Raw genomic sequence first — 13,153 nt, forward strand, 5'->3', positions numbered from 1 at the left:
ATTTGACAGTTGGCTCGATTAACCATGTTTTGACCAGAGATAAAAGAGATGTACGACTCTCTTGTCAGTGGAAGTAAGAGCGCAATATCAAACGTAAAAACTTCCTCGACTTTGACAGTGGACTGTATTGAGGAGATTTTGACCAGAGATAGAGATATTTACGACTCCCGTGTCAATGTCATATCATCCGTATCAGCCTTAATCACCTCGACTTTGATAGTTGAGTGGTTTGAGTGAGTTTTAACGATACGTATGTTACGAAATTGCGAAGACTGAAACGGTCAGATTGAAATGTTGCTAAAAAATATAACAGAGATATGTATAACCGCCATGCAAGATCATAAATAGACAGTATGTATTTTATACCATTGCAAATAAATACAGTAAATTATCGTCCCGAAAATGTTAGAGGTTTTGTTTTGTTATTGTTGTTTTAACGATTATCCAGGTCATCTAACGGTAGATACAGGAAACGTACTATTTCTACAGGGTCGGACCAAAGGCAGAGGGATTTTAGATGAGTCGGGTTCGATGGGTATGCAAAGAAGTGACTAATTTCATGCGGGGACTGCATGCAATGGCATAATGAGAGAAATATGTTCTTTTGTCAAAACACTTTCTTGACATACTGTATATTCTCCGTTTTAAATGTTGTTAAAGGCGTGCCTGAAACTGTCCGCGTCCGCAGTCTAGTCGGCGTATTGTTGATGTCGTCGACGTATTGAAGCGACTTTTTGGTGCACCTGGGAGGCGGATGACTGCTACTACTTTTTCCTACGAAAACACCCTACTAGAAACTGCTTGGTGAGTTGCTGCAGTTCATAGTGTTCCTTTACAGGTAGCATAACGGTCCCGTGGTGTAGTTGTGCATCAGGAGGCATCAAGAAGCATCCTGTGACTGTCCGGAGTGCCATATTCTGGCACGTCTGTATCTTCCTCTGCTGCGTTCCACTGCATCCAGGCGACCATATAGGTGCCGCGTAATTGACGACCGACCGAACGACAGCTTGTAAGTGGCCAGCAACATTTCTTTGTCCTTTCCCCAAGTGTTACTCGGCTAGCTACTTGAGGACTTTCTTGTGACTCTGTGCATTTGTCATTATCGCTGTCGTATAAGGAGTGCAGAATGTTGAAGGTAATACCCAAAATTTAGGGGTTATTCACGGTCGGTATAAATTTTTTAAAGCTTTTGCTATACTGCTATCTACCAAGTTAAAAACAATCCTGAGAATTTACAGTAGTTTCGATGTTTTTTTTTCCTGTTCAAAATAGCGCTAAATAACATATTTCTTGACAACTGAGTCATTATTGCTTGATCACTTTTTTTGTAAACCAACGTGAATTAGTAGTAACGCCAGCCTTGAATTCGACGTGCATAGTTAGCAACCAAAGTAGTGAAATAAAAACAAATATCAAATTGTGTTGAACTTTTTAGGATATATAAATCCGGTGCAATTGGTAGCAACAACATAAACTAAACTTGCAGATACTATGTCAACAAACCGTGCAGTAAAATCAAATAGTTGAGTTGAGTGAGTGGGAGGTGTGGACGGCGAACTCATTGCTATACATATAAACGAAATGAACCAAAAAAAAATATATATTTTATTTAAAGAAATTGCAAAACATTATTACTTTTGCATTTTTTAATATTTAATTTTTACAACCAAATAGATAAAATAATAAGTAAATAAAAAGTAATAGCTAATGACAATATAATATAATAAGAATATACCAAACATATGTATGTGCATGTTTCTAGAACAGTAGCAGTAAATTGTCTTTCATTGCTACATCATTCGATATATTACTACAAATCGTTAGTTTTATATAGCAGAAAGGCGGTAGTTATAATTTATAAATATTTGCAAATTTAGTATTTTATAACATTAGCTATAAAAGCTAACGTACGCTTACGTTACGCTTAAGCAAGTATAGTCAGATCTCAGCTATGAAAAGGTAACGAAATGTACACATGATTATATTCAATTACAAATAGGGTGTTGCGCTAAGATACATATGTAATTAAATTGACACAAAGGAAATTAAGCGAAAGCAATGTTTTAAACTAGATCTGCAAAATTTCAATCGAAGCTAAAAATGTCTAAATCTTAGGTATCTATTGCACACACACTCGTAGTAGGGAACCTCTCTGTTTTTTGGTTATAAAGGGTGATCCAAGCAGGGGTACTTTCTTCAATGCCTTTTTTTTACAGATCACGCCTGAGTCTTGCTAAGCTGTCATTTTATTTTTGTTTAGTATTGTTTAGCATTTCATCATGAAAAGACTTATGAAAAACAGCTTGTGCACGAACTGAAACCGCTCGACCTTCCCAACCCAGATCGCTTTGCTCTATTGGCTCTTAAAAAGTTCAAAGTATCTTCTTTTTTTTAACGTTTAACGTTTTCGAGTTAAATTCTGTTCAGATATGAGGCCCTTTTCTGGCTCAATGGACATGAGTGCAATCATTGGTACAATTTTCTTCAAAAATGATACCAGTGAGAACGTAACAGTCAATGGCGACAATTATCGCGTCATGATACCGAATGTTTGAATATAATAATGGATTCATTGAGAGAACACTTCGGAGAGCAGATAATTTCATATTTTGGGCCAGTCGATTGGCCACCAAGATCATGTGATATCACACCGTTACACTTATTCCTGTGGTAATATGTAATATGTAATGTCTATGCGGACAATCCCGCTTCGATTTAGGTCTCGGAGCAAAACATCACGCGTGTCATTCAACAGTTACCAGTCGAAATGTTCAAATAAGTCATCGAAAATTTGACTCAACGGATGGGACCATCTGGGACGTAGCAGCGGCCAAAATTTTAAGGAGGTAATCTTTAAAAAATAAATGCCAAAAAATGGTCTTTCGAATGAAAATAAACATTCCCCATTAAATTTGCATTATCTGTATTGTTTTCTTAAAAAAAAAGTAAGGAACTTCGAATTGGATCACACTTTACAACCCTAACTTTTTCACGATGTTGTATTTGTTTCAATCATGACATTGATAAAAAGTAATCTTGGTGCAAATATCCTGAGTGAAGAAAGTAAGTGTTCAAATACTACTACTGAATTATATACCATATTTGTATAAGACAAATCACTGTTCGTTTTATTTCTGTTTGCAAACTTCATCCAATATATTAATTGTATGGTTTCAGTTTATGTTTATATTCGTAAAGTCTCTAAAAAATGCAACATATCCTAAATTGCCCATATGCATTGTCAACTGCTACATTTGCAACACACACTTTAACTCTAACAAACACATATTTATACAAAATAAACGCAAGCAAATTAATTTTAAGTTAAAAAGTTAACTTGTAAAATATTTGTATAAACAACACATGGCTTAAAATATCAAAGACAGACAATAAGTACGAGCAATGAGTATACATGTACGCTGCAGCATATTAAAAATATCTGAACTCTCCTTTCTTACCCAGATGCTTGTTTCGTATCCAGTCGGTAGTGTCATGTGAACGGCTTGCTTCGATATTATCCTAAAAATTATAGATATAAATACGATACGGTGTTATACATTCATTCAAATTGAACTTACACTGAGATTGGTATTTGCCGCCTGCCTCGGTTGTGTGTAATTATTGTTTCCTTGCAGATGAGACGACGGTGTCTGCTGTTGCCCATAGAGCTGATTGCTCGTAGACTCTTCACCGTAGATATATGGAGTTACAATTGTATGTGGAACATGTGCCACTTGACCTCGTATGTTGCGAGCCTTCCACCATTTTCGAGTATCATCCAAAATCTGAAAAGGGCAATATTAATAAATGACACTGGCATAAGTATTAAAGTAAATTAGATTTTTGTAAATTCAATTTAATAATAATTGTCAGGGACAGAAATGTACGACGTTCGGATAACTCATGGCCTATATAAATCAAAAACCTCTCTGCTAGAAGGCATTGAACAATTTTCGCTTCCTCCAGGGTTGTATTATCTAATCGGTCGTAAATCATCCGTAATGTTTCGATGTCAAAAATTAGGACTTCCTCTCCCTCCTAACTGTCTTCTCCCCGTTATTGTTTAATGTCTATATTTCAAAACGCTCCCAACTACCAACTGGAGTCTCAGTCACCTCCTACGCTGATAATTTCACGATAATGTTGTCGAGCACTAGAATTGATGACATGTGTTCGAAAGTGAACGACTACCTCCTCGACTTTTTTCGCTTATTTACTGAAAGGAGCCTAAAATTCTCTTCTACTAAATCTACAGCGACCATATTCACCAATTGCATGAAGGAGTACAGTCTACACCTTAACATTTCTGCCGATGGCATTAAAATTCCGTCTGATAACAACCCCAATTTGTCACATAAAATCTACACCGTCATGGTCCCCTGGGTCAGTGATTGGAATTGAATAGAAACTTTTGCGTATGAGCTGATTTAAGGAAAAAGTGAGTTTTGCAGTTCTCTGGTAAGCATATTACACTCAGTCCTTTTTTTACTCGATCTTGTTTTACGCTATTTCACTTTAACGCGGTTATTTTTGCAGCGCAAATTCCTATTTTTCACGCGAATTTCTCACTTTAACACGATTGCTTTTTTTCGTTTTTTGCTTGTTTACATATTTTTACTAATTTATTTAATTTTTGAATATAATACGGGGAAGTCCCAACAAAAAATGTTACTCTGTGTATCAATTATTGCAAATCTAATATTATTTAGTATTTAGTTAGCGGCCGGGGCAATTGTTTTGGTAAGACTTTAAAATATATCTATAATGTTGTAATAAAAATAATAAAAAAATTTAATAAGGAATTTCAATTTTTGCTAGCTTTACAATGGAAGCTAATTCCAGAAAAAATAAAAAACGCAAAGGCATTTCTTTAGAAGCAAAAAATAAAAGTTTTGGACTATCTAGAGCAGGGAGCTTGCCCAACAAATGTGGGAAAGAGGCTTGGACTCTAATCTACAGTGCGGACAATAAAAAAAATGAAAATGCAATTAGAAAATCTGTAGTTTCCGGCAAAAATGTACATGCGAAGAAAACTTCATACTCAAGAAATGTTTTTATTGAAGAAATGGAAAACCTATTAACAATTTGGATTGAGGATCTCAACCAGAAACGAAAATCCTGAATTGGACTTCACCGATGCTTGGAAAAATTTTTCTATCAAAGATTGCATCTTGTACGCGTCAAAAGCAATTTCTAAAATAAGGCAACATACGTTAAACGCATGCTGGAAATCTCTTTGCCCAGAATGTGTTAAAAGTGGTATGTCCGTGACAAGCAATTCAACTAATTATTCAGATATCATTGATTTAGCATGTTCCGCGGGAGGAGAAATTCTTGCAGATATGACGAGAGAAGATATTGACGAGATTCTTCTAGACCGAGAGCTCGATGATGACGATTTGATTGAAATAGCTACGGAAGTAATCGAATCGGAAAATAGTAGCGACACCGAGATAGACGAGCATCCAATTAAAGCTGAGACGATTAAGCAAAGTCTTTAACCTGCAGCAGAATTGGAAAATTATTTTGTAGCAAATGATACTGATGCCGAACGTGCACGAATTTTGCAAAAAGAATTGAGTCTCTGTTAAGATATAAAGAACTACATCGGAATTTATTGGGTCCAAAAAGAAGCATTCAAACAAAATTAACTGAATTTATGGAGCAAACTCAATCAGAGCATCAATCCATAGTTCGTACTATTGATTCTGATACGAATTCTAGTGATATCAGTGCCGGCCATCAAAATAAGCGGCTAAGAATAATTTCCACTACGGATAATGACAGTGATTAAACAGCATTCAACGTTTTTATCAATAAATCTACCTATTTTCTATTTTCTTCTCTTTTATATATGGTTTTTGTTTTGTATTTTTTATTTTGTTATGAATGAATAAATCATAAGTCTGAAATTTGAAACTTATTGTATTGTTTTTGAATATTTTTTTGCGCGTATATTTTGTTATACGCGATATTTTTTATATTCGGAACCAATTCGTCAGTTAATATTGGAAAACTAACAATTTTTACGCGATTAGTGGCAGAACCAATAATCGCGTAAAAATAGGACTGAGTGTATATGTGAACTAGCAGACCCGGCCACAAGTTTTTGTGGCTAAGGTATACATTAAATTAGTAAATTTTTCAATGCAGAGAAAAAATTCTTACGCCTAAAGACGAAAACGTTATAGCCGATAAATTTAAAAATGATTGATAGACATTATTGTAGATCTGTATTAAGCGTAAATCATCATAATTTGTAAAACTTTGATTTTTTTGATCGTATATTGAAGAATGTAACAAACAACAAAATTTCATAGTTGGCTTTATCTTGGCTTTGGAGACGATATTAATACCTTCTTCATAGCTAGTCTTGTTCTATTGCAAAGTCGAGGTTGATTTATGTTACGCAGCATGATGATAACTCACACTACTTTTAATTGCAAGTGAATGGGGATAGTCCAGCAATTTTTAATAGTCTGCGGGATAATTGAATACGTCATCCTGGTTTGTAGCTATGTCAACTTTCCTTGAACGAAATTCTAAATTGTCACATTAAGATCAAAGAGATCCTTGTTTTTTTACCACCAATATAGGTCATTCAAGCAGTCATTTATGGTTATCATATTGTGGTTTCATGTCAAGAAAAACACGATGAATAAGCTTCTCCTTCCAGTCAATGAAGTGACAGAAATATGTTATTAATCCATTGGGTGTTAACTGGGACCCGACCATTTCTAATTGCTTCTACAATCGCAATTTGATATTGTTGCAAAATCAGTGGTATGTTAGTTGCAGGGATAAAGGGATGTCCAACTTATTCCAGCGTAAGAGCGCCTCAAAATAAGCGTTTTTTATAACAATTTGCATTATTGCCAGACCAGACAAAATACAAATTTTTGGGCATTTAAATTAAAATACCCAACATTTATTACGGTTAAAAAAAATTTTATACTGAATTTTTAATATAAAAATTACATATTTAAATTTCTTTTAGCGATATTAAGGTACGTTAAAATTGCTTGTTTTCGAACTTTCAGTAATAAATAAGGAAAATTATCACTTGTTAACTGACAATTGATAATTTTTTTACAATTTTCCATGAAAAAATAATTTCCCTATGCTGCATATCATAAAAAATTTCTTTACCCTCTTTTAAATTTCGCGTTTACATTTATATTTATTGTTTTAAGCTCTTATAAGTAATCTTGCACGGCGTTCAAAAATGTCTCTGTCGTATAATTTTTTTAGCAACATTTCAATATGGCCGTTCCAGTTTCCCAATTGCGAAACGTCAAAACCTACTGATTCCAGTCAACTGTCAAAGATTGGTAGGTTTTGACGTTTGTCCGTGCGCTCTCACTTCCAATGAAAATAGATTTGGACATCTCTTTATCTCTGGTTAGTTGTTTATTGGCGATTGTTTATGTGTCGCCACAAATTAGATGTTTTTAGGCATGCGATTATCCAGGAATAATTGGAAGAGTCTGGCGTAAATAACCTGCCAACAGAATCATGGCTCCACCAAAAAAGTTTCTTCTTGAATATCTGGAAAATCTTCGCTATAGCGTTACTTTTGGCGATTTGGCAGACTGGTGTTTCGTCGATTTGCAATTTAGGAGTAATTTCAAGGCCGAATGTGCCGTTGGTTTGCCGACTAACAGACGCCTAGTTGCCCCAATGCCCGTTAATCTTAGTGGTGAAAATGAGTGAAAGTGGTTCAGGAATTACATCAGCCCTCATATACTATATATGATGATTTTATATTGGACTCGAACTTAACCTTTACTTATTTGTTACAAATTGTTTAGGGCTATCGACGCAACCTTATACAATTAAACACTGACAAAAATATTTGAACAAAACAACAATGACAACCTTCAAATTATGGTTATTTTTTGTTTTCTTTTTTATATATTTTTGTTGTCAACTCGAATAAAGTTCTTTTATTATTATCTTCCTCGCAATTTTTCCATATTTAATTACTTTATAATCTTTTCCTGGCCTTCCATGAATATTTCACCGTCAGCCGTTCTCGACTTTTTGCGAGACTCACGTACAGAGCAATTCATTTTTATATCTATAGATTAGAAATTGTTTGACATATTTTAATTGTTTTCAATACAAAAGAATTACCGAAATCGGTTCAGCTGTTCTCGAGTTATGCGCTTAGCAACACATTTTGCGATTTATTTTTATATTATAGAGAGCGAGATGTAAATTTAAATTGGAATTCAGAATATAATCTGAACGCCATCTATCAGGCGTAACTGAAACTAAAGCACACTCTTGAATATTTGACACAGCGACTACAGCGCAGTCTGCCGGATCCTATGTAAGTTGTGCTAACATTAACACAAATTTGTAAATAAATAACATAACTAAAAACAATATCTAGTTCATCGTATTGTGAAACTAAACCATCCTCAAACCCACTGGAATACACACAAAAAATCTCATCAAAATCGGTCCAGCCGTTTAGGACGAGTTCAATGACTAACGGAAATTTTATATACACTACTATACTTTCATAAATTTCATAAACAATATCACAAGTTTACAATTACAGGACATTAAAGCTTCTAAAATAGCTTCACTCACCTCCAAATATTCTCCACGAACTACACTTAGCTCTTTATCGTTGTTGGCTGTACGGGGATACGTGACTAGGACAATTTTAGCATTTGATGCTTGTAAGTCATCCAGCCACGCCTCTAACATTTGTTCGTCATTGGTAGTATTGTCGCGACCAGAGAATTCGGCAGCTATGTTATTATTGCGCCCGCCTGTGGCACTTTTGGAGTCGCGTGCATGCAACTGTTGTATTCCTGTCGATATTGCTTGAATACCAGATGCAGTGCTATTATTAACTTGCAAACCATGCAGTCCTCCACCGCTTCGTTCAATTGAATCAATTGAAATCTCACTGCGTATGCTAAAATCAGCAGGCCCACCATCCGCGGCTCCACTCAAACCACCAGTCGCCATGATTCGTTCACCACCGCGTTCATAATGACCAGAATATTTCTCACTTACCACACTTGTTTCGTATTCTTCGGGTTGTCCCATGTGTAAAGCTGTATTGCTGTAATTACTATTACCGCTAATTAAGCGGCCATTCGCACCACCATAGCTGGTATGACCAGCATGCAAATGTGATTGAACATCTAAGCGACGTTTGCTAATGTTTGTAGGCGTGCTAAGAGTTTCCAATTCATCGATTACTAAATAGTCCGGCGACCAACCATCCATGAATACGGGATGGTATGAGCCCACATCATTTTTCCACTGATCGCGTGGTATAATCCAAGCATCACCAAGAGAGCGCCAGAGTTCGGTTTCTTTACTTGTAACGCAGTTAATTAAAAGATTTATGGCTTCTCGTGTAAGTAATGGATTTATCACTCGTGTTGGTAACTGGGACTCATAATAAGTGTCACTGGAAGCCTCGACAATTAGTGCCAACGGCGTAAATAAGAAGTGTACCAGTTCGGGTGCATTTGGATCGTGAATATGTGCTTTCAGCTTGGCCAGCAAGTTAAATGAAAGTTTAAATTTGGCGAAAATGTCGATAAACTCTTTTTCATGTGGCGGTCGCGTACGCAACGTTAATAGGCCCTCGCCGGGATCTTTCTTTTTTGTTTTTCTGTTACGGCGTCGACGTTCCAGTTCACGTGATGCCGCAGCTGCATGTTGCAGCCGTGCGATAAATTTTTCAATGTCATCAAAGCAGTGGTTCAACACAGTTACATCACGCTCATATTTTTCGCTGGACGTTGAACTAGTTTCGTCATTTAACCCGCCTTGTTCGGAATCTGTTTCAGCATTTCCGTTGCCAGCTCCAACTACAACACCCGTTTGACTACTTTCTAACATAGGACTGCGGACGTGTAAACCATATTGATCTATACTAGTGCGCGATGGTGTAATAACACCACCATTATGTAGATGCTGTATTTGTTGCTCAATGCGGCTGTGTTGACTGGAGGATGTCGGTAATGACTTAGCTAAACCAGTGGTACCGCTTTTTGGGCTTGCTTGGTTTGATTGCTGTTGATGCAATAAACCCTCACGCTGTTGTATCACCATTTTGCCATTTCTTAGACTCTTTAAATCTTCAACCAAATGCACGGCAGATACACTTTGTGACTTAAATTGTAATAAAAAAATAAAAAAATTCACTGTTAAAAACTTACAAACTTTGTATATTTACCTGAAAAATATGCATTTCTGAACGTGAGCCACTGCCGCCAGACACTATAAATACTAATATATTGTTATATAATTCCATGGCATCAGTTGACGTAAATGCAGTTGGTTCTTGTATAAGAGATGCTGGAAATCTTTCAATAATATTCTGAAATAAAGTTTGGGAAATCAATGTAAACAAATTGTTAAGTGGCAATAAAGTCAGTATATGCTCACTCCGGTTTCATAATCCATTATGAGCACCCATTGGTAATCTAAACATAATTGCATTTTCTGCGACCATATGCCTGTGGTTTTTTCTAACTGTAACAGCCGGCGCATGCCGTCTGCAGGGTAGACAATGCCGGATTCTTTATTTACCGTAAAAGTTGCCAAATGTTCGAGCAGATATATGGGCTTATTATTCAAATCATTTTCAGGATGATCTTCACCACTCCGAGAGTCCCGTTCATCACCGGAATATTCACTGGAGCCCATTTCACCAGCAATACCGCGTAAACTGCCGCCAGCTGCGCTATTGCCACCAATAGCACCACCATTCGAGTTGTGATAAGCCATTCTGGGATGTTCTCATAAACACAAATTTATTCGTACTAATATTGGAAATTTACTAGAAAGAAAAAAGAATGATAGTTTGTTATGATCATGTTTATAATATTTAATTTGTATAATTTTAATTTAACATAATTCTTCATAAAAAGTACATTCTTTCACCAAACTTGAACATCAATTATATATTTTCTTCAGAAAATTTTGTTCATGACCAATGCTTCATGTGACGAATGTAGAATGGGTAAAATCAACCACGTACTATATAACTCAATATTAATTTTTCTCAGATTCTTACACTTTACAATACAGTGACCCCGCTTAAGTGTCCCCCATTTAAGCGCCTTTCCCGCTTAAGTGACCATATTTTGCAGCATCGTTGTTTTTTTTTACATATAAAATTCCCCCCTTAAGAGCCTACGCTTAAGTGCCTTTTCCGCTTAAATGCCTGTAATATTTAAACCACAAATACAAAATTGTTTGCAATTTTCCTCTGTTAAGTGCCTTTTAATATTTTTGACATCGAATGCGCTGAGTCAAAAGGAAAACATATACATACATAGTTTTGTAATATTTTTTTCCCATAAATGTGAATTTCATTCTAAAAGAAAAAAATATTAGAACGAAGTATTTGGGAAAAAGCTTGGTAAATACCTCAAGGCTCTTAAGCGGGATTTATTTAAGTGCCTTTCCTGCTTAAGTGTCTCAAAAGTCTTGCATGTTAAGAGGGAGCACTTAAGCGGGGATTCTTCTTCTTAACTGGCGTAGACACCGCTTACGCGGTTATAGCCGAGTCCACAACAGTGCGCCACGCATCTCTCCTTTTGACAGTTTGGCGACAATTGGTAACACCAAGTGAAGACAGGTCCTTACATCGGAGTGGAGGTCTCCCTCTTCCTCGGCTTCCACTAGCGGGTACTGCATCGAGAGCATTTCAGAACTGAAGCATTTTCGTTCATTCGAACAACATGACCTAGCCAGCGTAGCCGCTGTCTTTTTATTCATTGAACCACGTCAATGTCGTCGTATAACTTGAACAGCTCATCGTCTGCGGTATTCACCGTTACCAATGTTTTAGGGACATTAAATCTTCCGCAAAACCTTTCTCTCGAAAACTCCTAGTGTCGCCTCATCGGATGTTGACATCGTTCACGCTTCTGCACCATAAAGTCGGAGTTGTTCGTCGAGAGAGGACTATACATTTCAATTGCCTACTCAGTCCAAAGTAGCACCTGTTGCCAAGAGTGATTCTGCGTTGGATTTTCAGGCTGACATTGTTATTACTGTTAATGTAGTTTCCAATGATATCAATATCATCAGCGAACGCCTGTAACTGTACACTCTTATAGATTGAACCTTCTCTGTTTAGCTCTGCGGCTCGTACTATTTTTTCCAGCTTCAGGTTAAAGAAGTCACACGATAGCGAGTCACATTGTCCGAAACATCGTTTGGTATCGAACTGCTCGTAGAGGTCCTTCCCGATCCTGACGGAGCTTTTGGTGTTGATCAACGTCAGCTTACACAGCCGAATTAGTGAATGGTGAATATCTGGTCAGTTGTTGATTTTCCAGGTCTAAGCAGGGATTACCGTTTATAAGTAACATCGAACTCAGACTGACGGAAAATATCGTAGAAGTGGCGAGATATTGAAGTGAAGTGAAATGAGATCCTTTAATACTCGTATAATAAATAATGTGACCTGCTACAAAAAATGGTTAAAGTCGGCTATAAAATTACCGTAGTCCCATGTACTCATACATAACCCTACCAGTTGACTTTATACCATATATAAAACCGTTCGATCGACCGTCTGGCCAAGAAAAAACTTGATTATAAATCTATATATACGAGGGCTGCTATATATATTTCTGGCCTAGGCAACACTAAGTGTTGGCAGGTGCAATCTGACATTTCCATTGGAAAGTTTGATATTTTTTAGCATAACATCACTCAGAACGTTTTGTCATTTAATCGTGAATTGTTTTATTTACAGGGAATTAAAAAATTCATCTGGACCAAAAAATGGAATTAACTCGTGAACCTTTTCGTGCGATCATTTTTCACAACTTTCGACGTGGATTATCGCGACAAGAGTGCATCGATGAACTAAAAAGTTTGTATGGCTATGAAGCACCATCCTATAGCACTGTGAAAAACTGGTACAACGAATTCAATCGTGGCCGACGCTCGCTCAAAGACGAATTCCGTGAAGGTCGTCCAAAAACAGCCGTTTTGCCAGAAAACATCGATGCCGTACGTGAACTGATAATGCAAGACCGTCATGTAACATACCTTCAGATAGAGGCATGCCTATGCATTTCTCCCACCAGCATACATTCGATATTGCATGAACACCTGGCCGTAAAAAAGGTTTGTTCTCGTTGGATCCCGCACA

General features: G+C 36.6%; 1 protein-coding gene and 1 pseudogene across 12 annotated transcripts in view; one reads left to right on the top strand and one right to left on the bottom strand.

Moving 5' to 3' along the window:
• Positions 1–13,153, bottom strand: part of LOC105220041 (epidermal growth factor receptor kinase substrate 8-like protein 2) — a 42,830-nt gene that overhangs the window by 9,443 nt on the left and 20,234 nt on the right. For 11 of the 12 annotated variants that reach the window (XM_054235597.1, XM_054235593.1, XM_054235602.1 and 8 more), the window contains 5 exons: positions 10,426–10,819; positions 10,214–10,357; positions 8,602–10,149; positions 3,579–3,785; positions 3,459–3,519 (listed from right to left, as the gene is read on the bottom strand). In XM_054235597.1, coding sequence (XP_054091572.1) covers positions 3,459–3,519; positions 3,579–3,785; positions 8,602–10,149; positions 10,214–10,357; positions 10,426–10,767 — 2,302 coding nt within the window. In that variant the 5' untranslated portion in view covers positions 10,768–10,819. Of the gene's footprint in view, positions 1–1,888; positions 3,520–3,578; positions 3,786–8,601; positions 10,150–10,213; positions 10,358–10,425; positions 10,820–13,153 lie in introns of those variants that run through there. The other variant, XM_054235603.1, reaches the window with a different exon arrangement.
• On the top strand, positions 4,405–5,923 carry LOC128923124 (uncharacterized; annotated as a pseudogene).

Source organism: Zeugodacus cucurbitae, chromosome X, assembly GCF_028554725.1.
Source record: "Zeugodacus cucurbitae isolate PBARC_wt_2022May chromosome X, idZeuCucr1.2, whole genome shotgun sequence".
Lineage (NCBI taxonomy): Eukaryota > Metazoa > Arthropoda > Insecta > Diptera > Tephritidae > Zeugodacus > Zeugodacus cucurbitae.